Raw genomic sequence first — 22143 nt, forward strand, 5'->3', positions numbered from 1 at the left:
TTGATAAATAACTGCTGGATCAGCTGCTGCGTCCAAGGCTTTGGTTCTCGATGCTTCGTCTGGTATCAGCTCTACATATCTTACCGGTACTCTTCAAACGGGTTCTCAACCGTATATTACCAGCCTTGGTTCATTGAGCGATCTAACTGTAAGTGGTACGGTAAATGCTGGTTCTTATCAGCTCGGTGGATCGACTCTATCGTTTGATAGCCAGCCATCATCATTAGGAGACGCTGCCGCGAATAAGTGTCTTTCTCTATCGTCGGTCGGAGTTTGCTCATTTCCGCTTGGGACAGCTACAAGCTTTGCCCTTAGCTTTGATACAACGACTTCCTTTAAATCTCGATGGAGCATCTTCAGAGCAGGGGATGACCAAGGAATCACAATTGGAAGCAGATCACGAAGTATTCAAAAACCGACTTGGGGTTTGAGGATATACGATGGATACGACGTTTCCGGAATTGGCGGTACAAGCTCTGCTGGAACGTTTATTCCTCTCGCGATCGTTAACGGATCAATCGGTGGAATGTATAATTTTCAAACGAATATCTGCGAAGGCTTTCTTCAAGCAACGCAGGCTTGGGGGACGACGGATTGGTGCCAATTATCGACAAACCACACAGCTCTTAATTTGGTTTGCAACACCTCTTCTAATTCAACAGCAGTCGGCGGTGGTAATATTTTACTGTCTGTCTCATCAAGCAAAGCGAGGCTGTGTTTTAATACTACAACTCCCTATAACAATGCGACGTACGGGACAGCACCCATAACACTTCAGGGTGGTAATATGTATATTCGTTGCTCAAACGACCTGAACGACGGTTCCACTGGGTATGATACCGCTATGTTCCTTGAATCTTCTAATGCTTCGGCGCCTGTCGGGTTTGCGTTTCAGCTATCGACAGGAGCAAATACGACGACAGCTAATGCAGTTTATATGGGGACCGTTACCAATAATGATGTTCGATTTATGTGTAATAACTCACTTTAAATGTCTCTTACCACCACTGGAAGACTTGGGATAGGTACAAGTTCTCCGGCCTGCCCTCTTCATGTTAGTGGAACTAATGCGACTTATTCGATTGGTGCTGGAGGGACAGCAACCGCATACCTCTACCAAGTTGCAGGTGGTACGTACTCTAATCTTGGTCTTGGACCTTATAGTGCTACGCTCAGTGCTTTGTTTACTGGATCAATCCTTGTGAAGACCGGAGTGTATGCAGAGAGCGATCGCCGTCGTAAAACGGATATCAACCCAATCAATATTACACTTGCTCACTATGATAAGCTAAACCCAGTTTCATATAGATATAAGGAAGAAGATAATTTCAAGCTAGGATTGATTGCGCAAGAAGCCATGCAGGTATCTCAAGAACTGGTTAGCTTCTTCCCTAATGAAAATATGATTATTGAAGACCCAGACGTTGATTTAGAAGGATTTCAATACACTCTTGACTATGGATCATTAAGCGCTTTAAATGTTGCAGCAATCAAGTTATTAATTGCTCAAATCAGAGATCTAAAAGCTGACCTCGATGAACTACGATCGAATATCTCCGAGTAAAATATACAGGGAGACGAAAATTGAACACTGGCAGCTGAGTCCATTGAAGGACAAAAATATAGAGTATGGATTAGAGATGGTGAGAGACTATTTCGTGTCGATTTTGGGGATAAAAGATATCAGCATTTTAGAGATCGAACGCCTTTTAAAGCTTTTACTCACCTGGATCATAACGACCCAAAGCGACGAGAGCGCTACTACAAGCGTCATAAGATTGACTATCCCCCTTTTACAGCAGATTATCTTGCTAAGAAGTTTCTTTGGTAATAATATACAAGAAATGGGTTGCGTACTAAGCAAAGATCTCAAAACGAATTTAACTGCTGATGATCCTGCTCAGATAATTGGTTCTACAATCATGCACGCTGATCAAATCGTAGCTCTCGGAGATAGTGCATTCGTTCCTATCCGAGATGCAAAGACTGGGGAGGATGCGATAATGGAAATACATGTCGGAGAGAAAAAAATTAGCATATACCGCGGAATGGCGAATAGAGCTATTAGATTCGGTATTGCTTAGATAGCAAATGTCTTCACAGACTTCGATTTTTTTTAGTTGAGTATGCCCATACTTTCCCTCCTTCTGTCTGGGTTGATGCATCCGTTTTCTTGAGCGTCTTGTCAATATCCGTTGCCCAAACCGCTGCCTGAGGCGGTCATGGATGATAAGATTTTTCATGATGGTTTTTAGCTCTGCGACGTTGAGATCAGCGTTATCGCCATATCTACCACCTGAGCTGGAAATAATTCGGGGATTGAAAAAGAACATCTCTATTAGAACGAAGTTCGAAGGATCGCAGATCTGAGAACAACTCTGCTCTATATCAATCGGACGATAATATTTTTGAACTCAGAATCCGAAATTAAACGATTGGAGTACATATCCACACTAAGTGATTTCAGTTGCTTGATGATTGAAGGATTATCATTACCCAACTCAAGCTCACCTTTAAGTTTATCATACTCCGCTCTTAGGGATTCTAACGGATCCTCAAGCCGATCATGGAAATTGTATTGTAGATGGGTAATCGCGAGGATCTCTTTAAATATTTTTTTATCGTCGACAGTGAGCTTGTCATACTCTTCCTGATCGATATGTTGTTTAAGTGCAAGAGTTCGAATCATTGACTGCAGCGGACCACTGATATCTCGCTTTGGTCCGCATCTACGGCGATCCGGCTGAACAATGACCAGAGTTTTGTTTTCAAGATCGGGGACCCGAATGTACTTAGAACCGAGGTGTCGATAGACGTATGCCGATGGAGTGGCTAAGCCTTGGATCTCATTGAGGTTGTAGGTTCTCCCACGACGCACAACTCCATCCAGCGGGGCAACACCAGCTCCTCTCAATCCACGTCCCTTAAGACCACTCCCTCCGACCTGGTTAAGCATGCCATTCATGGTCTGTTTTACTGAGCGGTCCGTTTGTCGATCGTTGAAGTCATCTATGTCTGCAGCGGCGGCATCATTATACAGTTTCTTTTTAATATCAAACACCGCTTTAGTAGCCTTCACAGCAGAAGAAGCGGCCTTTAGTGCGGATCGTGCTGCTTTTGAGTTCTGATGCTTTGCGTTAGATTTTACCTTCTCATACCTATCTTGAGCCTCAACGCACTTCTTAAATGCTTGCTCCGAATCATCGTGCAACTTCTTCAATGCGCCATCCTCATATTTGTCATCTGTTTTATAGGTGTTAATTCGGGTTGTAGCCTGCGTTGATTTAGTATTAGAGTTTAGAGCGTCATTCATGATCTGAAGATCATAATCAAGATTCTTTCTCAGCATTGCGTCGGGGTTATCATGTAGATACTTATCTAATTCTTCAAATCCATCCAATAAAGCTGTAAATGTGTCCATCCATCGGATCGACTTCTTTAGCTGGCTCGATAGTTTTTAATCAAGCTTCTTTTCCTTGTTTTCATCGTCAGCATCGACATACATAATATTCAGTATACTCCTACCTGTTGGCTGACCGAAGTAGTATATATCATGATATTTAGGTCCTTCTTCCGTATCAATGAAAGGTTTCAGCTTAAAAGAAATTTCAACTTTTGATTTTTGAAGCTTTTGATAATATTTGGTTAGGATTGTTTTAGCTCCAGGGGCTTAGATTTTTATCATCGTCTTCGTTTTTTCCTGACAAAATTCCGCGGCGTGTTTCACCTTCGCCTTGGATAAAGTTTTCATAATTTCTGGCGGTGTGTTCATTATATCCATTCATGAACAGTTTGATGTCATTACGACCCTCGACAAGCTTAACAAATTCGTTGTATGTATATAACCAGTCCACTTTCTTGGTCAATGCTTCACTTGGTTAGGTGGTAATATTTTTAAAGACCCGAATTGAGTCGCCGTCAATCCAAATGTAATCTTTTGACATTTTTTGTTCCTTCTATTAAAAATTGGTACGATTTTCTTATTCAAGCCTAACGCTTTTGCATTCGTAAAGATTGCCCATTTTAATCTTGCCTTAGCTTCAATTGGATCGTCGTCTGTAGAAGTTCCAACGTCAACTGCATATGCATCATCAAGACGTTGCTTCGATTGATTGGACTTGTCATTTTCTAACGGATCTGAAAGCTTTCGTTTTTTTCCAATGAGCTGACCAACTTTCAAAGGTTTATCGAAGTCTTTAAATACGTTGGACTCCTTGGTTGAGGCAATATAATCAAGGAATCTTCTATCATGAATCACCACGTCTTGGATTGATAAGTACGTTTCTCTCCAATCTACACGTCTTAGGTTATTTACTGGATGGTTCGCAGTACGGGTATAAATATTTCCATTTTTCCCGATGTAATACTGAGTTAGTTGTCTATCATTCGAATCTAAGAGGTGTAATTTCATTCTACTTAATACTGGGTATAGATCGAAGTACTTAATCAGAGCATCTTTATACGTTTCATCACTTTCATCACTTTCATCGTCGAGTTCATGTTCTACATCGTAAACCATCGCTGGTTCTGTTTCTACAGCGTTTGTAGGATCGTCAGACACTCGGGCCGAGCCGCGAGAGCTTTGGCTCTCCTTCACTGTAGGTGGTGATAACTCAGGGTTTGTTTGAGAGTTTTCATCTCTCAAACTTTTTTTAAAGTCTGACTGAGCGATTACTCGGTCAATCAGACTATTCATAGTTTGCTTTACTCCGGGAGGTACCGCTTCATCAGTTCCGACGGAAACGTCAGTCTGCGTTGATTCTGTAGATTTCTTTGGTAGAGTAGTGATAGAGCTTGCCACATCGCTTGCCCATGTCGCTCCAGCGTACATATCCCGCTTAGCGTTGGCTTGACGAACACGGCGTTGAGCTCTTTCAAGAAGCTCCTGTCGTTTCTGCTCTCGTTGAGCGAGCGATTCGAAGTTAGGGAACATAGTGAATCGTGTATATCATTAGGAACATAAAAAAATATTAACATCTACCACAAACTCGGCATGACAAATGGTGCATTAGAATGACAGATTTGGTTTCGCTCATTTATAAGACTCAAGTAGCTATCTTTAATGCAATGGAATGGGACACCGAAAATGTCTTCCAATTCACATCGATACTTACGATTTACTACTGTTTTACGGAAGTTTGCTGATGCATCAAGATTCACCAACTCATTCTGGATTCTACTTGGCAAGCTCAAGTTGGTTTTTTAAACAGTTGGGGCACATATTTTTAATATGGGTTTATATATATCAAGTCAGTTATTTCAAAATCTAATAAAAAATAGTAAATATACTATAAATGAGTCAAAGCTTTCAGAGGATTGCTCTAATATATTTTTACACAAAGCTAATTATGACTCATTTGTGTTTTTTTTTTGCCCAGTACTATTTTTCTAGCGTCGACTTCCGATTCGTATTTACCAATCGGAGATTATCTTGAGGTTCCCAGGAATCAGGCTCATTGCTAACCCATTGGATTAAATATTTAAACTTACCAGATCGCATACTCTTATTGTAACAGGTACGTAGTCCCAAGTGTACCCTGGTTACATGAAGTGTGACACTTCACACTTCAGGTGTATGACACGTCATATTTGGTACAAGGTACCAAGGTCGTTCAAAGCCAACCATTGGTCAAACGACATTGCATTTCTATAGGTAACTTATAGTTTGTATTAAACCCAAGCTTAACCTACCTATAAATATACTCAGTTTACAATCTACCTTATTTAGGTCACTTCGCTCTCTTTAACTAAAGAGGGGACCTGTGAACTGCCGCTCACTGAGAGTTTGTATACTCTCGGAAGATAACTTCCTCTAGCGCAAGGTGCTGTGTGACCCCGTCACACTTGGTAGCACTAGTAGTCAATCCACGCCACCGCGGGTAGACTACCTGAACCTCTCCGAAGTTCGTTGTCATGGATAGGAACGACTTCTCCCATATGAACGACTCTCAGTTCGAGTCGGTTCGGAAGATGGCAGGCATCTTCGGGATGGAGGCCCTGCAGAGCCTGGTGGTGTCAACACCGGCTGATCAGCTCGAGCGCGTCAATGCATTCGACGCGTACGAGCAGGGCCTCATCGCGCATGTGCGGGAGAACCTGCAGGCTCCGGCGGCGGAAGCAAATCCGCCGCACCCGAAGCCAATACGGCTGAAGGTTAAGCCGTATGAAGGGAAGGAAGGCGAGAACCTTCACTTCTGGGTCCGAGAAGTAGAGCTCGCGATGGATGCGGCTCTGATCTCGACCGAGCAACTGCGTGTTGCTTTTGCCCCTCTCCAACCTTAGCGGTCGTGCTAAGAGTTGGGTGTACACTCGGGAAGCAACATCCCCTGGATGTTTCACATCCTGGGCTTAGCTGTGCGAACAGCTCCGAGCCGCGTTCCTCCCGGCGAACTCCAGCGTTCGCGCTTCCTCGCGTGTAAACAAGGAAGGCGCGAACTGCACGAGTATGTGCAAGAGAAACGGAAGCTCACGGCGTCCCTAGTGGGAAACCCACTCAACGAACACATCAAGATGACTGTGTTCATGGATGGCCTTCGAGTGGGCCCCGCCCGCACTCAGCTGTTCCGGGTGCAGTCAAGCACCCTTGAAGAGGCGATTCAAGTGGCTCTTCAAGAAGAGTACAGCCCATCGCCAGGCGCGTACGCCGGCCTCAGCGTGGCCTAGGAGTTCCTCGTCGGCCCCCGGTCGAACAATCCCCAACGGACCAGTTCCCATGGAACTCGGGTCCGCCGAACAGCGTGACATCCGCTTCTTCGGCTGTGGGAAGATGGGCCACTTCAAGCGTGACTGCCCCGCGGAAAGACTCCGCAGACGGTCCTTCCCCAAGCCCGTCCTCAAGGGTCGCTGGCAGAAGCCAGGTTGCCGGGGACAGGGGAACGCAGGGAACCAGTAGGGGCGGGGCGCCCTACTGGGGAAGAGCTAAGTCTTCGTGATGGGTGCGCGGGTGGCGCGTACCACGGGGACTTAGCCCCTGAGAGTCTTCGCACTCTCGAATCGGCGAAGAGCAGCGGCGGGTTGCTCGTAGTACACGGATGTGTACGGGGATACGATCATCCCTTTAGAATCTTGATTGACTCTGGGGCGTCGAAGAATTTCGCACGCCGCCAGACGGCTGCTTGTAACAGCAACAAGTTGTCAGATGCTTTGAGAGAAAGCAAGGGCAACGGGACGGTGTCAGTGCGACTGGCCGACGGGAAGGTCGTCACTGTCCCCAACGTCCAAGTGGATCTGGCCGTCAAGTTTGAAGACTTTGACAGCCTCGAACAGCTCACTGTTCTCGATATGGATCCATATGATATGATACTGGGCATGCCCTGGCTTGAGAAGCACGAGCCCTGGATCGACTGGCGAGGCAAGGCAATCGGTGCCAGCCGCCCTGCGCAGTCCGACAGAGCATTGGTGAGTCATGTTCCCACCTCTGTCAGGACCCGGGGCGCCCGCGAGGGCTGTCAGGGTACCAAAGCATCCGGCAGATGCTTGGGAGTCGTCGACGTATATGACGACTCCGAGGATATTTTGATGGTGGCCGCGCCCAGAAGAGGCGCTGGCCAAGTGGGTAACTTAGGTCCACAGGCGAGTGACTTAGTTCCGCAGACAGCTGCAGCTGTCATGAACACTGAGAAAAGCGTGTTCAGAGTGGGTAACAGAGTTCCACTCACGGTCGCCCAGACCATAACTGAAGAGGAAGACGTCGGATACGCTTCCTGTGTGGGTAACACAGTGCCACACGCGGTCGCCTAGACCTTAACTGAAGAGGAAGGCGTTGAACACGCTTCCTGTGTGGGTACCACAGTACCACACGAGGCCACGAGTGCCTCGGATGTCGTAGCGACGACATCCCTAGACGTGGGCAGCAAAGCTCCCCGTCACAGACGCCGTCGACAAAGACGCCGCCGCCGCCTCAAGTCGGATCCGAACTTCGTTCCGATCGACGTCGCTTCAAGCGACTCGGAGTCCAGGGCCCGGGCTCCTCCGACAAGGCCGGTGGAAGAGTGTTATCACATCTTCGATGGCGAGACAGGTTTCCCCGTCAAGGCATCTGGTGTCCACTTGGAACCGTTACCAGAGGTTGCAGAGATACCGCACCTCGAGGAAATGACGGCTGAGTCTTTCCTGACCAACCTCAAGGCTGGAGAGATTGCTGAAATGGTACTCATGAGACCTGAGCCCACTCAGGAGGAGCTGAACTCCTCCTCTGTCTTGGACGAGAACGTCCTGGAAGACATGAACAAGTAGCGTCAGGCGCGCTTGGGTTCTGAGATTCTCAAGAACCCCAAGGATCCGGTGTATCCTTTGGTGACGGAGTACGCGGACGTGGTGAACAAACACCCACCGACCCAACTCCCACCGGATCGAGGCGTACGGCACGAGATTGATCTCGTGCCCGGCACAAAGTATTGTGTCACGAGGCAATGGCCTCTCCCGCGCGAACAGTGCGAGGTCATTGATGCCTTCTTCGCCGCGAAAGCGAAGGCAGGCATGGTGCGGGAATCGAAATCCCCGCACTCGACGCCGACTTTCTGCGTTCGTAAGCCGAACGGAAAGTGGCGTCTGGTTCACGCTTATAACAAGCTGAACAACGCAACGGTGCCGGCCCAAACACCGATCCCACGGAAGGATGTGTTGCTGAACAACATGGCCGGGAGCGTACTGTACAGTGCGCTGGATTTGGTAGACGGATGCTACCAAATCCTGATGCGAGAGAGTGACATCCCGCTCACCGCGGTAAGCACTCCAAGCGGCATGCTTTGGGAGTGTCTCGTCATGCCGCAGGGCTTGTCTAACGCCCCGGCGACGTTCAATCGCCTGGTGACACAATTGTTCCGCCCTTTGCGTACCTTCGTACAGACGTACTTCGACGACATTTTCGTCCATAGCCGTGCCGAGGGAGGCAAGACGGCCATGGAGGTGCATCTAGGACACCTCCGTCGAGTGTTGGCCGTGATGCGAGCGAACAAGCTCTACGCCAACATCGACAAGTGCGTTTTCGCGTCACCAGAGATTAAAGTTCTCGGTTGCTTCGTAAGCAACGTGAACGTTCGGGCTGACCCAGACAAAGTCAAGGCCATAGCAGCATGGCCAACGCCCCGATCCCAGAAGGATCTTCGAAAGTGGTTGGGCTTGGCCAACTACCTTCACAAGTACAGCGCAGGGTACGCGGGCTTCGCTAAGCCCTTGTCGAGTCTCCTTCAGAAGGACGTCGACTGGCGCTGGGAGCAAGATCACCAGGATGCTTTTGACAGCATCAAGGCCAGTCTCCAAGAGGCCCCTGTTCTGGCCCTGCCGGACGAGACGAAGCCGTTTAGCGTCGCCTGCGATGCCTCGGATTACGCAATCGGATGTGCATTGCTGCAGGCCGACACGGCTGGACAAGAACGAGTCATCTCGTTCCAGTCCAGGCAGCTCAAAGCCGCCGAGCGGAACTACCCTGTCCATGACAAGGAGCTCCTGGCAATGAAATATGCCCTTGTGAAGTTCCGTGTTCGCCTTCTGGGCTCTAGGCCCTTTGTGATCTACACAGACCACGCGTCCTTGAGGACGGCGACTAACTCGCCTCACCTCTCCCAAAGGATGGCGAGGTGGCTGTCCTTCTTCGCGGAATATAACTTCCGCGTCGAATACAAGCCGGGCAAGCTCAACGTGCTTGCGGACGCCCTCTCTCGGCGTCCCGACTATGAGTTGGCCCACATCACGCGGGTGACAACGGATCTATATGATCGGATACGCATGGCGTATCGGGACGATGAGGCTGTCGCGCCTATCGTCAAGTTCCTTAAGGCCGGACCGAGCGCGAAGTCCGACTGGCTCTCGTCGCGACAGCGCTCACGGCTTCACCGATATGAGTTGAAGGAGGGCCTCCTCTATTACCGGGTGAAGCCCACTGATCCCCCACGGGTGGTCGTACCCAACGACGAAGATCTGAAGTTCGACATCCTCGCGGAGGCGCATGACGCGCCCTCCAGCGGCCACTTGGGCCGCGAGAAGACCTTTCTGTCGGTCTCTCAGTCCTTCTGGTGGACCCACATGTACAAGTGGGTCGCCCGGTACGTCAAGACATGTGAAACATGTCAGCGGGTCAAACCCGCAGGGCACTCTTCGGCTCCACTACAGAGCCTGCCCGTACCGTCTGATTGTTGGAAGTCGATGAGTCTTGACTTCATCTTTGGGCTTCCCGCCGACGGACACGGCAACACCGGAATTTTAATGTTCGTGTGTCGGCTGAGCAAGATGGTACATCTTGCTCCAGTTCCTGTCACTGTAACCGCAAGGTTGTTCGTCGATGGCGTGTTCCGCCATCACGGTCTCCCGGAGACGATTGTCTCGGACCGAGACCCGCGGTTCACTGCCGCGTTTTGGAAAACGCTGTTCCCTTTACTGGGAACTCGTCTGCAGATGTCCACTGCGGACCATCCGCAGACCGACAGCCAAACAGAGCGCGTCAATCGAGTGCTCGAAGACACTCTGCGCAGTGTGTGCGCGGCTGCACCACGTACGTGGTCGACGCAGCTCCCAGTTGTTGAGTTTGCGCTCAACAACGCGGTGCACGCGTCCACGGGGTTCACGCCGTTCTACTTGAACGGCTTCCGCCACCCCAGAGTGCCTCTCACTCTTCGAGGAGACACTGACTCCTCTATTCTAAGTGGGGGAGAGGCTCGGAAAGCCCTTTCCTCCCAGGTCTCGGATACGAGGCCAGTTTCGCTGCGGAAACAGGTGGAATCCTTTATAGATACCAAGCTGAACATTGTCAGCAGGGTCCGCGATGCCATGGCAGCGGCCCAAGATAAACAAAAGGAGTACTCGGACAAACAAGGAAGAGGAAACTTAAGTATATTTGAGATTGGTGACTTAGTGTTGCTAGACACGAGAAACCTACCTCTAGACACTGTTAGCTCTGTCGGCGGCAACAAACTGAAGCACCGCTTCATCGGACCTTTTGCAGTCCTGGCCAGACATGGTGCGTCGTACACCATCGACCTTCCAAAGTCAATGACGACGCACCCGACGTTCTATGTCGGACGTCTTAAGCGGTACTTTGACCCGCAGGGGGTTGCTGACTCGCAGACCCCCCTTGTCCCAGCTCCTCGAAGCGAGGGCCGGTCACAGTCGTCGACGAGGGCGTCGGAGCAGGCACCCAAGCCTCGGTCGGGACGGCAAGGCTGCGGTCAAGACCGTACGCCGGAGGGGCTCCATACGAACGGACCCCGGCGCCATACGCCGAGTACGCTGAGTACGCCGGGTACGCACCATACGCGTACGTCTGGGAGTGCGCCGCAGGCGGCTCCGGACGTGGCAACAAAGCCTCGATCCGTCGGATCATGCGAAAGGCCTCGTCCAGATCGGACGAAGGGGCCCGGCGATCCACCCTCAGATGCAGGCTCGCGACCTCTCGCTCCACCAGGTCCAGGCGGCCCGCAAGACGAGCGAGCTCGCCCTAATTCCCGGCCTGGGCGGCCGCATTACCGCCAGTCCCAAGGCCAAGTGCAATCTTAAGCACGAGGACACGTTGACGGAGGCGGTCAACCTCAGGGTCCTGTGTCGGACCCGCAGTCGGAGCACTCGGACGAGAGTGGCTCTCGGGAGGCGCCGAGTACTCGTACTCGTACGAGGGCACCTCCGCCCCTGCTAGACCGGAATGGAGAAGTCCACTTCCACGTGGAACGGATCCTCCAGGAGCAACGGCGTCGCGGTAAGCGACAGCTCCTCGTGAAGTGGAGGGGTTATGCCCACTCCGAGAACTCGCGGGAGCCGATTGAACGGCTCCTGATTGACTGCCCGAAGGCTGTCGCAATCTGGGAACAGAAGCGGCGGCAGCTTCATAAGTAGTCCGGGGCTTCTTGCCCGAACGGGGTACGGCCGATGAATACATACCGTACCCGCGCTCATCGTGAGCGCTAGAAGCCGCACGCTTCAGGATGTCCCTTGGCAGCATACGCTTGCTGATCAAGTGGGCAAACCTCACACGAAGATCACGCTGGTCCAGGATGTGGGACAGCTGCTGATCTTCATGGAGTTCCCATAACTCCGTGGGCGAGTACTTGAGAGTCTCCACCCACGCCCAGAACATGTCCTCACAAGAACTCCACGTGGGACAGTTCTCGGGCATAACCCAGGGGTATCCCCAAACAGGATAGAGACCACCCCGGGTCTCGGGCTTCTTACGACAAGTCGTGAAGTCCTTACGAGAAATGCGGTGTGGCGCGAGAAGCACACACCGAGCAGCCTCCAAGTTGTCGACGAGCGACTGTATTTTCTGAACAAGGGCTCGTTCATAGATGCCCCTAGAAGTGTGGCCGCCCACAAGGCCACGAGGAGCGACGAGAACCTCCAAGAAGAGGTCAGCCCCAGAGCTCTCCTCGGGAGGCCAATACCCTCTTGAGTTGATGGCAGCTCCCTGGCTGACGGGTGCCGCCACCGAACCCCCACGCACACGCTGGGCAGCTTGGAATTCCTCCTGCTGCTGGTCGAGGTCATTCGAGACCTCCCGGGGCTCAACGATAGCACCCTCCTCCTCCTCTTCTTCCTCCTTCTCCTTCTCTTCATCCGAGGAGTCGAAGAGACTCTGATAGGAGCGGAGACTTAGAGGCTGTACGCTTCTTTGAGGGCTTGGCGCCTTCGGCTTTAGAGGCCTTAGCGCGCGCAAGACCCTCGGCAAGCGCGAGACGTTTGCGAGGATTCTCTTCCTCATCGCCACCGGCTTTGGGAGCGCCCTTAGCCTTAACGGCCGGACTCTCAGAGTGCACAGAGGTCCTGGGACTGCGATCACCGTGATCACTATCGGGCGACTGCACGCTGTCTTCTTTGTGCTCACTGGGCACTGGGCTGTGCCCTCCCACAGAGCCCGCAGGAGCATCATGAGTGCTCTCGGACTCGGCATCGTCTTCACTGCCCGAGTTGAACTCACGTTCTACGAACCGAGGGTTCGGACGATTGTCTGAAGATGAGGGCGACGGGCTGCGGCGCTTGCTCGCGCGCTTGCCCACAGCCGCGTCACCCGAGGAACCAATCGCCTCGGAGGCCACCTGAGTAGCCTCCTTTAGTGCAGAGCCTTTGCCGTGAGGCTTAGAGCTCTTGGCTTGCGCCTTGCCGGCAGCAGCCTTGGAGCGTGTCTTAGCACCGCTCTTTGCAGTGCCACGAGGCATGATAACGGTCGAAGTGGAGACCTAGACGAAGAGCGCACAGGTAGCTGCTCGAGGCTCTAACTGTGAAGTGAGCCTCCGCCGCGCTCGCGCGGCCAAGTCGATGGTTTTCGACTTTGAGAATGAGAGTTTGTGACGAACACCTCTTCATTCTGATTGGTCGGTAAACCAAACCTAAGTGGGGGAGGATGTAACGGGGTACGTAGCCCTAAGTGTACCCTGGTTACATGAAGTGTGACACTTCACACTTCAGGAGTATGACACGTCATACTCCGGGATATTTGGTACAAGGTACCAAAGTCGTTCAAAGCCAACCATTGATTAAATGACATTGCATTTCTATAGGTAACTTATAGTTTGTATTAAACCCAAACTTAACTTACCTATAAATATACTCAGTTTACAATCTACCTTATTTAGGTCACTTCGCTCTCTTTAACTAAAGAGGGGACCTGTGAACTGCCGCTCACTGAGAGTTTGTATACTCTCGGAAGATAACTTCCTCTAGCGCAAGGTGCTGTGTGACCCCGTCACACTTATGGTCTAAGATCTTCTTAGCTTCGATTATGTCTCCCCGATTAATACCAGCATCTGTACTCTCTGTGCTAACCATTTTCAGATCGTTTGGCGCCTTGTAGAGGGTATGACCATTTCTTGAACGGATTTGGACTCGGTAGTCATCAATTCCAACGATTATATAGACTGCTTTGGTTCATCGAGCAGCTTTTTTATCAAATGTCTGCTTTTTGAGGCGGTATAATACGCTTGATCCGACGTCAAACTCCTTCTCAATTCTATCGGCTTCCGCCTGATTATGACTCAGATCTGCATTCATTACTTTGCCTTTTGCCTCATTTGGAGTCATACCAATCGAGCGGTGAAACGTGGTATTGTAGTTTTCAATAACATCAGTGATAAGCTTTTGCGTAATTCGCTTGGGGGACATTTTGGTTAGTCTCTGTTTCAACGTTCTGTTGAATCGTTCAATTTTTCCCATAGTTCCATGATCACCTGGCTCATTGTTGTATTGTCTTGGATTTGAAGAGCTCTTGGGCCTGTAAGCTCATGAACTCACTACCATTATCACTTGTTAGGATAGCAACTTTGTGGAGACGAACAAACGCTTTAAGCGCTGCTAACACAGTTGATGCCGTCTTGTTTCGTAAGAGCTTTGCGTATCCCAGCCTTGAGTTGATGTTGATAGCAGTCAAAATTGGCCGTTTCTCCCAAAATGCAAGATCAATTTGCCACGAGTTGGGGTTATGCGAAGCTATTTTAAAACCATTGAATCTCTTCTTTTGCTCCTGAAATCGTTGAATATCGGGCTGACTCCCATACCAATCCTTTACTATTTTAAAAGTTATCTTAGAGTTTAACTCCTTTGCCTTCTGATACAGAGCTTGAGCTCCAATAAAACCGGTTTTGGGGTCATAGTAGAGTTTCTTTAATAGCGCGTCCATGATCTATATATACATTAAAAAAAATTCTGTGGTTAGCTGCTTAAATATTAAGTGGTTCGGTCGTGATACCATCATCAAGTACTCGACGTTTGTCATAATAGTAGTTAAGCGCTGTTTTGGTTTGAGTATAGGTGATGATAGACTTGGTTTCTTTCGATAATCTGAACCCCTTGTTTGTTCCTTGTAGCGTGATGCGATCCCGTACGACAGTCTCAAACCCATCAGGATTAAGAACACCATTGTTTCGACCACTTCCCTGTTGAATACCCTTCGCTGAAACCTTTACTTTGTATGTCTCATCAGGTAGGTAGCAAATATAGTTCTTACTCGATAGTGAGACCATAGCATCACCTGACCATTCATCTTTGAACAAACCAGGCGTACGGCGATCAAACTTAGCTACCTCCGTGTTGAAATCGCGTGGGAACCAATCGTATTTACGCTCCTTGAAGTGGGATCGTAGCTCAGGCTTAATACAGTCCTGAAACGGATTATCACAGCTGAAAGCGATATAAGCCGAATCAGTGTCCATCTCCTGATACTGGAAGTCAGAGCGATCGAAGTAGAAATCTATGCAGTCATAGTAAAACTGAAGCATTCGTAGCTTAGCAAGCTGATAGATAGCAATCGACAAATGAATTGGGTTCTTATTATTGAGTCGGCGCTTCTTCATCGTGATCTCACACGCATCATTAAGCTCCTCGAGACCATGGAACGTAAAGTGTTCAATCTTGTTCTTAATAGCTTTGTCGCTCGACTCATACTTAACCTCTTTGTCCTTGCTCATATCCATGCCAGATCCACCAAAGGCACTGTTGCCTACCAGCTTCATCATCTCTGCAATCATTGCTTTAGACTTATCAACATCACCCTCTCGTCGAGCATTCGATACAGCCTCCATGCGAAAGCCTTGTGAAAGCTGGCCTTGACAAAGCAGTAAGTCTTGGTTATTTCAATACCATGAGAAAGGTACCACTTGAGCAAAGGAGTGTAGATGAGAATCTTTACACCAAAGTAGCTACCAATCAACTTGCGAGCTGATTTTGCTCGGCTTTGCTTGCGCGCCTCATTGTGTTCGAACATGTGCTTACCAATGACGCTCTCATTCGTACAGTCGATCAGTACATTCTTGAAAATTGGAGTTATCACCAAAGTACTGTTTAAGGTGTTCTGGTGTTCGAATATCACATTCAAGAAAGCCGAATAATTTGTCTGTTTTGATGTCATCGATGATACCATCATACGCTTCAACCGTAGTCAATCGACCGCATGGCATCTCATTACCAAGGGCCCATAGGTATAGAGGTATCCGATAATTTTCTTGCAGATCTTACCTCCACGAATCTTCGTCTCGTTTCGCTTAGCATACCTGTTGAATATAATTGATGGTCCACCAGCAATGTTAGCTTTCATTTTCCCGTAAATCTCAGATTCCTCCTTGTCAATCGAAAACACCAATCTGTCTGCGTTAAAATCAAGCAGTTTCTTGTAATTGAACCCCCTAAGAGACATATATTTTCGAGCGGTGTTGCATGGAATGCAGCTGATCAAGATATTCCCATCAGTGTGCCCAAGATTGTTTTTGATTCTATCAGCGGAAGCGGTATCAGCAGTCAGCTGACAATAGCATAGACCACACAGATACTTTTGCTTTTGCAGCAATGTATTCACGTGCTCGAGCGTCATACCAAATTTTCGTTTTGCCTTAGCATCCTGACTCTTGTAGCCAGCCATGCGCTTCGTCGGAAATCGGAATGCGTTAGCAGGTTTCTTATCCGGATATTGGAGATTATTGAAGCATGTCTGATACATGACCTTCTCTGAAAGACCAGGTAGGGACACTCCATCCGCAAACATATCCAGATCGAAGCGCTTAAATAGCTCTCGCTGAGCCTTGATAGCTTTGGTGAAAGGGACTACGTCGAGATTATTGTACCACATCAGTAGGTCCTTGATCGATTTCATCTCGTAGTAATCCCACACGAACTTCACTCGTTCGTAGTCATCGCTCGTGATGCTCGTTCCACGGAGCTTGCTATTAAAAGCTGACTTAGGCGAGATAGTAGTCTGGTTTAGAACATTGAACGCGGTGATGTACTCGTAAGGGTTACCAAGACCACAGACACATCTAAAGTTTTCATCGCATTTGCAGCCACCGAGATATGTTGTAAGATACTTGTCGTAGCTGGTATCAGCTGGTACATAGTTAGTGATATCAAGCATTTTCATGTCCGATGTAGCAATGCACATGTAGCTGGGGTTCTTGATGACAGATTTAATGTTGTCGGTACCAATTACGGCAAACAAATCCTTCTTAATCAAGTTAATATCGTATCGACCAGAATTGAAGCCGAATAATGGTACTTGGTCAAGCTGCTGTTTCAGTTTCCCATAATCAGACCTTTGCTTACCAAAACCAAGACTGCGGTGGAAGGCAAAGAAGCTGGCATACTTCCCCTCTTCAATCCAACTCTCCACATCAGACATCTTGTACTTTTTATCAGAATTAGCGCCTGGGACTTCCATACCTGTCAGCATGTGCATTGATGATTTTTTGTAGAAGCGACATATATTTATTGACATTGTACTGATACATCACCAATGTAATTGAACATTTCCGTAAGTAGCATCTTTGGATCGTCATTTACAAAGCAACGCACCCCGTCGGTTAAAATATCAGCTACTGATACCGACACAGGAATGTGTTCGTTCGTGAAGACAGTATTCTCCCCGTGTTGAGTCGCGGTAGGCTTAACAATGGCCTCAAAGTCATAAACGATGAAGTGATCGATGTACTGGTCAGTATTCTTGATTGAATACTTCGTAAGCAGTAATCGTATTACGTTCTGAGCTGGTTTGTAGATAGTTGGCTCAGCTGGGAAGCTTTCGATATTCACGAGCTCACATTGATTATTTTTGTGATTTTTTACTCTTTCAGCGCTGACGAAAACCATTTCACACTGAGGGCATTGATACTTAGCCTGAAGCATGTCAATGTTCTTGATGTAAAGAGCATGATTCTCGAACGATAAAATATCCATAGCTTCATACCCCTTGTCCGATCTACGAATGCATTCTACATTTCCGGAAGCTACATCCATGCTATATACGTTAATACCGAGTTGGAAGCAGTCCTCAACCTCATCGAGCTGTAGTAGGTCAATAGGCTTGAAACTTCTAAATAGAATCAACGTATACTTCACCCCCTTAAAAGAGCAGTTGCACTTGAATACCTCCTTCACCTGAGCCTGAATTCTGCGAGGATCCTTCTTAGGGCTCTGGAATGTATGCAAGGCGATACAGTGGAAGACGCACTTGTTGTTGGTCTTAGGGAAGTTGATTACATGCTTGTTTTCGCGGATAATCTTAGGAATAACAGCGTCGCTATCCTCAAGAGCATGGTCGCGATGGTAGACGAAAATCTCGAATGCAGTGATCGCCTTAATAGTTCAGCTTGTCAGCCAACTCCATAGACCGAATTTCCGAAATCACCTTCTTTCGAATATCAGCCTTGCTGTTGATAGCGACAGGCTTATTGAACACATAAGTGTTAGCGAGATTCGGATAGAAGTAGCGAGTGTCATCAGGATCAGTCTTGCTCACAAGTTCGTACCCGAGAGCAACATTTATCTTGAACGCACTTGCCTGAGTCAAAAGAACGTTCTCGAGCTTATCGTAGAAATCAGTAGCCTCAACACCCTCATATAGGTGTGATTCCATGTGATTACCATTGTAAAAACGGTACTTAGGATCAGCCTTGAAGTCAGGCGACAAGTGTCTCTCAAGGGTTTCAGTCGAAACATTGTACTGCTTAGCTACCAATCTCTGGTTGATTGGGCGCGAAACGTTGCTTACATAAACCATCTTACCCGTTCTACCACGTACCCTAACACGGTAGCTATGGATATTTAATCTCTTTTAATCCTTCGAGCTCGTATGCAAACATGTTGCCTATTATTTGCTTAACTAAATTATTCCCCGTAGATACCGTATTCCTTATGTGATTGGCGACGCTCGGTCATTAGCGACAAATCCAGCAGCCAATCAAATTGATTTAAATTTCGTGTTGTCGCGCTTTATGTGCTTGGCGACCAATATAATTTTGAGCATGTGATATAGTTTTTTCGATGCAGGTATCTTTTATGCTGGCAGAAAGGCTGTACCACCTCAAGAATTTGACTGTCGCCAATCACATAAGGAATACGGTATGACTTTATAATTATTTGACCTTGTATCAGGATCGACTTTATATCTTAGTGATTTACAAAACATTATGAAATTAATTAATTCAAGTATTTGGGCTATACCTTTTAGGAGGCTTTAAGCCATTGTCATTGACTATATTGGGATTGACTTTTTATTTGAGAATTTTTTTTAATTAATTCATTAAGTTCGGTTTCGTTGTTTTGTCATCAATAAGTTCGGTTTTGGGCTTCGCTTGCGAGCTCGAATTTGGTCTCTATTCTTATCGTCGTAGCTATTTTGATATGACAAGCGAGCGTCGCGTGTGCGCTGGTAGTAGCGCTTCTGTGCTGCCTTAATGCGTTCTTTGTTAGCGAGGTATTGTTCAGGTGAGTACGTCATAACTAACTTTTTATTTATCAGGATGAAAATTAATTGTGTGTTATTCCGATGACGAATAGATCACGAAGTAATATTTTGGTAATATCTTGGTAGGCCATGAAAGAGAAGCTGATGTCATTGAAGCGTTGAAGCACTCAATTCATTACGCACCTCGGATACGGAACAAGGATTGCATACTGTTTGATGGTTTGAGGAGTCTTCTTGGTGAAAGTTTTGTAGTAGAGTGGTGGAAGCAAAAAGAAGAGTCGATTGCCATTCTGACCCAGTTTCGCCAAATCATTTGCCGCCCCGCTCTTGATGTCATGCGTTTTTCCCACAGTCATCTGGAATCCACCGAACTGCGGCATCCACGCATCAATAGCAGTATAGTTCGATGTCCCAGGCACGTATAGCTGATTTGCATGTTGACCGACTTCCACACGCTCCGCTACTTGCCGAGGCTGCGATGACCGTGGAATATCGATTGTACCATCAGCTGGAGTGCGTTTCCTCTTTCCAGAAAACAGCTCTCGATACACGAAAGTCCCACCCTGCTCCAGCCGATCCATAGAATAAAACTCAAAGATGTATCCACACAGTGATTGTGCTAGCGACTTTCCATATGACCAACCGAGAAGGCTTTGCAACCTCGCGCGGTCAAATCGCCACTTTGTTCGAACAATCAACTGCATCGCCAAATCTGATGCATAGACGACTTCGTATTCTCGATACGGTTCTTGGCTGAGAATGTGAATCAAAGTCTGAGCGATCGTGGTCTTCGAGTTGCCCTTAGAGTGTATAGACACCAACATAGTGCAATCATCGAGAGAACAACTGCTGCATGCGGACATCAGCAAAGCTTGTGCGTTTGTTCCAATGTCTTGCAACACCAGGCGAGGTACACCACCCAAGCAATCAAATCGATTCTCCCACACAGCTGCTGCATGTGGATACATGGGAGCAATTGTCGCCAGTTCTTCTTTCGACCACAGTGGCATGTAGAAAACATCGGCAGTAGGAGGCTGCTTCTTGAACTCACCGATGCAGTCTCGTCGCGGTGCGCTTGCGAGAAGAAGTGAGCATAGCCGGTAGGGAAGCCCAGAAATACTTGTTGGGTCCATCGAATCAACAAGGCACCACAGATCAGGCGACCAAAACTGTAAATTAAACTTGCTTGGCAACGCCAGACAGTTCAGCATCATCGATCCATCGAAGTAAAAGAGCCCATTGTTGTCGAAAAGCAGCACGCGCTTCTTCTCCTTGATCAATCTCCACAGGACATAGTAGACGAACACCGACTTTCCAACCCCAGGCGTGCCCGTGACGACAGCATACTTGACCATGCCCACATTTGGATTGAGCAGCGCTTGGTTGGCGATCACTTGGTACGAAGAGCGAATGTAGAGCTTCTGACGTCTCGTTAGCGGCAGCAACGACGAAAACTCGAGCCAATCACCAACTTGGTCAACTGTCGGGAGTTGTAAGAAGAATGGATCACTGCAGTGGTCGAAAACACCGTCTTGAGAGACTGTTGGAACCGAGGACCCTTGCTCCGGAACCACCACCAGCACGTGAACTTGCTCACTGGATGGAAGCTCCATGTTGTTCTTCGTGTAAAACCACGTTGTTATGGTCTTTGAGCCCAGAACCGGTTCTCCGGCCGTCAGCGCATGGATGTAGTCATCAGATTCTCCTTCCACCAGCTTCAGAGCAGCCCGATGTTCGTCTGGGAGCCACTTAAAACTTTCCTCCTTCATCTCCTCCGCAGAAGGGCGGTAAACAGGGACGACCTCATTGCCGCTCTCATCTTCGATGGGCTGCTTCGCCAAGAAGAGCTGCAGGTCCTTGGCGTCGCCCGTGATAGTCGTTGCATTCTTCGCCTTGATCGCATTCTTCAAGTCTCCCACCAGCTGGCTCGCGTCGATGTCCACATCGAACGAGCTTCCTACCTGACCGACAATCGCGCACTGCAGGGAAACCACCACCATCTTTACTCGAGACGGCAGGTTCTGGAATGAGGGGAGAATTTCTGGCGTACTTAAGCGGGAAAGAAGGGTGAACCCTGTTTTGAGCTGTGCTGCTTCTATTAAACCAGTGTATTGTCGAAGCGGGACGATTCGGAGAAAGGCACGAAGCGAACGGTGAATCGACGCTGCGTTGTTAAAGGCCAAAATTAAGAAAACCTATTTTTATTATCCAATGAGATGCCATATATACGTTGAAGTTGAAGTGACAGCGCATCTCGGACTGAAGACTCTGCTGCAGCGCCAGCGCGGTCCGCCTCCTCGGGCAAAATGCATGCCTTTATGAACTCGTCCCGATCTTTTGCCGACCCAATGGCCATGCCATACTCATAAATCATCAGCGTCACCGCTGTTCCTTATGTCACCACAAGCCACTGGTTCTATGTCTGGCGAGACTAGGTGAAGTTTACTACACGTTTCTTCACCGTAGACTCACAAGTTTAGCTCGCTCTGCGAGCTGAAGAGTCTCCACACTCCATACACCGTCAGTCTTGACTGCATGTTTCTTCACTCGACCAGAAAACATTTCCCAAACAGCTTTTATAATATCGTTTAATGACCGTAAATTAAAAACAGAACCACGCAGTGTTTCAGCTGACGAATCACGCTGATTAATGGACGTCTTCACAATGGTCCGCACAAGTAATTTACAGCGATTGTCAGGGGGGGGGGGTGCTGCTGCCGGCGCTGCCGGTGCAGCATCCTCTGTCAACCATGTGGCTACATGGTTCACCGAAACAGAATTTGGTGCTGTTGCATCAACATAATCATCCACAAGCCCCGAGATTTCCCGTGCGCCTGGTGTCCCTGGAGCATCTGTACCTGGTACTGGTGCAGCAACTTGATCCAGAACATTCACTAGCCCCGTTGAGGCCTATGAAGCAGCGGCTTTAGCCATAAATTCACCAGCTTGACCCGCCGGGGCGCCTTGAGCAGGTCACACAGCAGGTTCAGTTCCCG

The 22143-nt window shown here is 48.5% G+C and overlaps 1 protein-coding gene across 1 annotated transcript; it reads right to left on the reverse strand.

Annotated features, from left to right (window-relative positions):
- Window positions 1-19169: 19169 nt before the first annotated feature.
- On the reverse strand, window positions 19170-21148 carry PITG_02302 (Crinkler (CRN) family protein; the record flags this gene model as incomplete). Its single annotated transcript, XM_002907200.1, has 1 exon — window positions 19170-21148. One exon carries the CDS (start codon window positions 21145-21147, stop codon window positions 19315-19317), a length of 1833 nt encoding a protein of 610 aa, XP_002907246.1.
- Between the last annotated feature and the right edge of the window lie 995 nt (window positions 21149-22143).

This window comes from Phytophthora infestans, genomic scaffold (assembly GCF_000142945.1).
Source record: "Phytophthora infestans T30-4 supercont1.3 genomic scaffold, whole genome shotgun sequence".
Taxonomy (NCBI): Eukaryota; Oomycota; class Peronosporomycetes; order Peronosporales; family Peronosporaceae; genus Phytophthora; species Phytophthora infestans.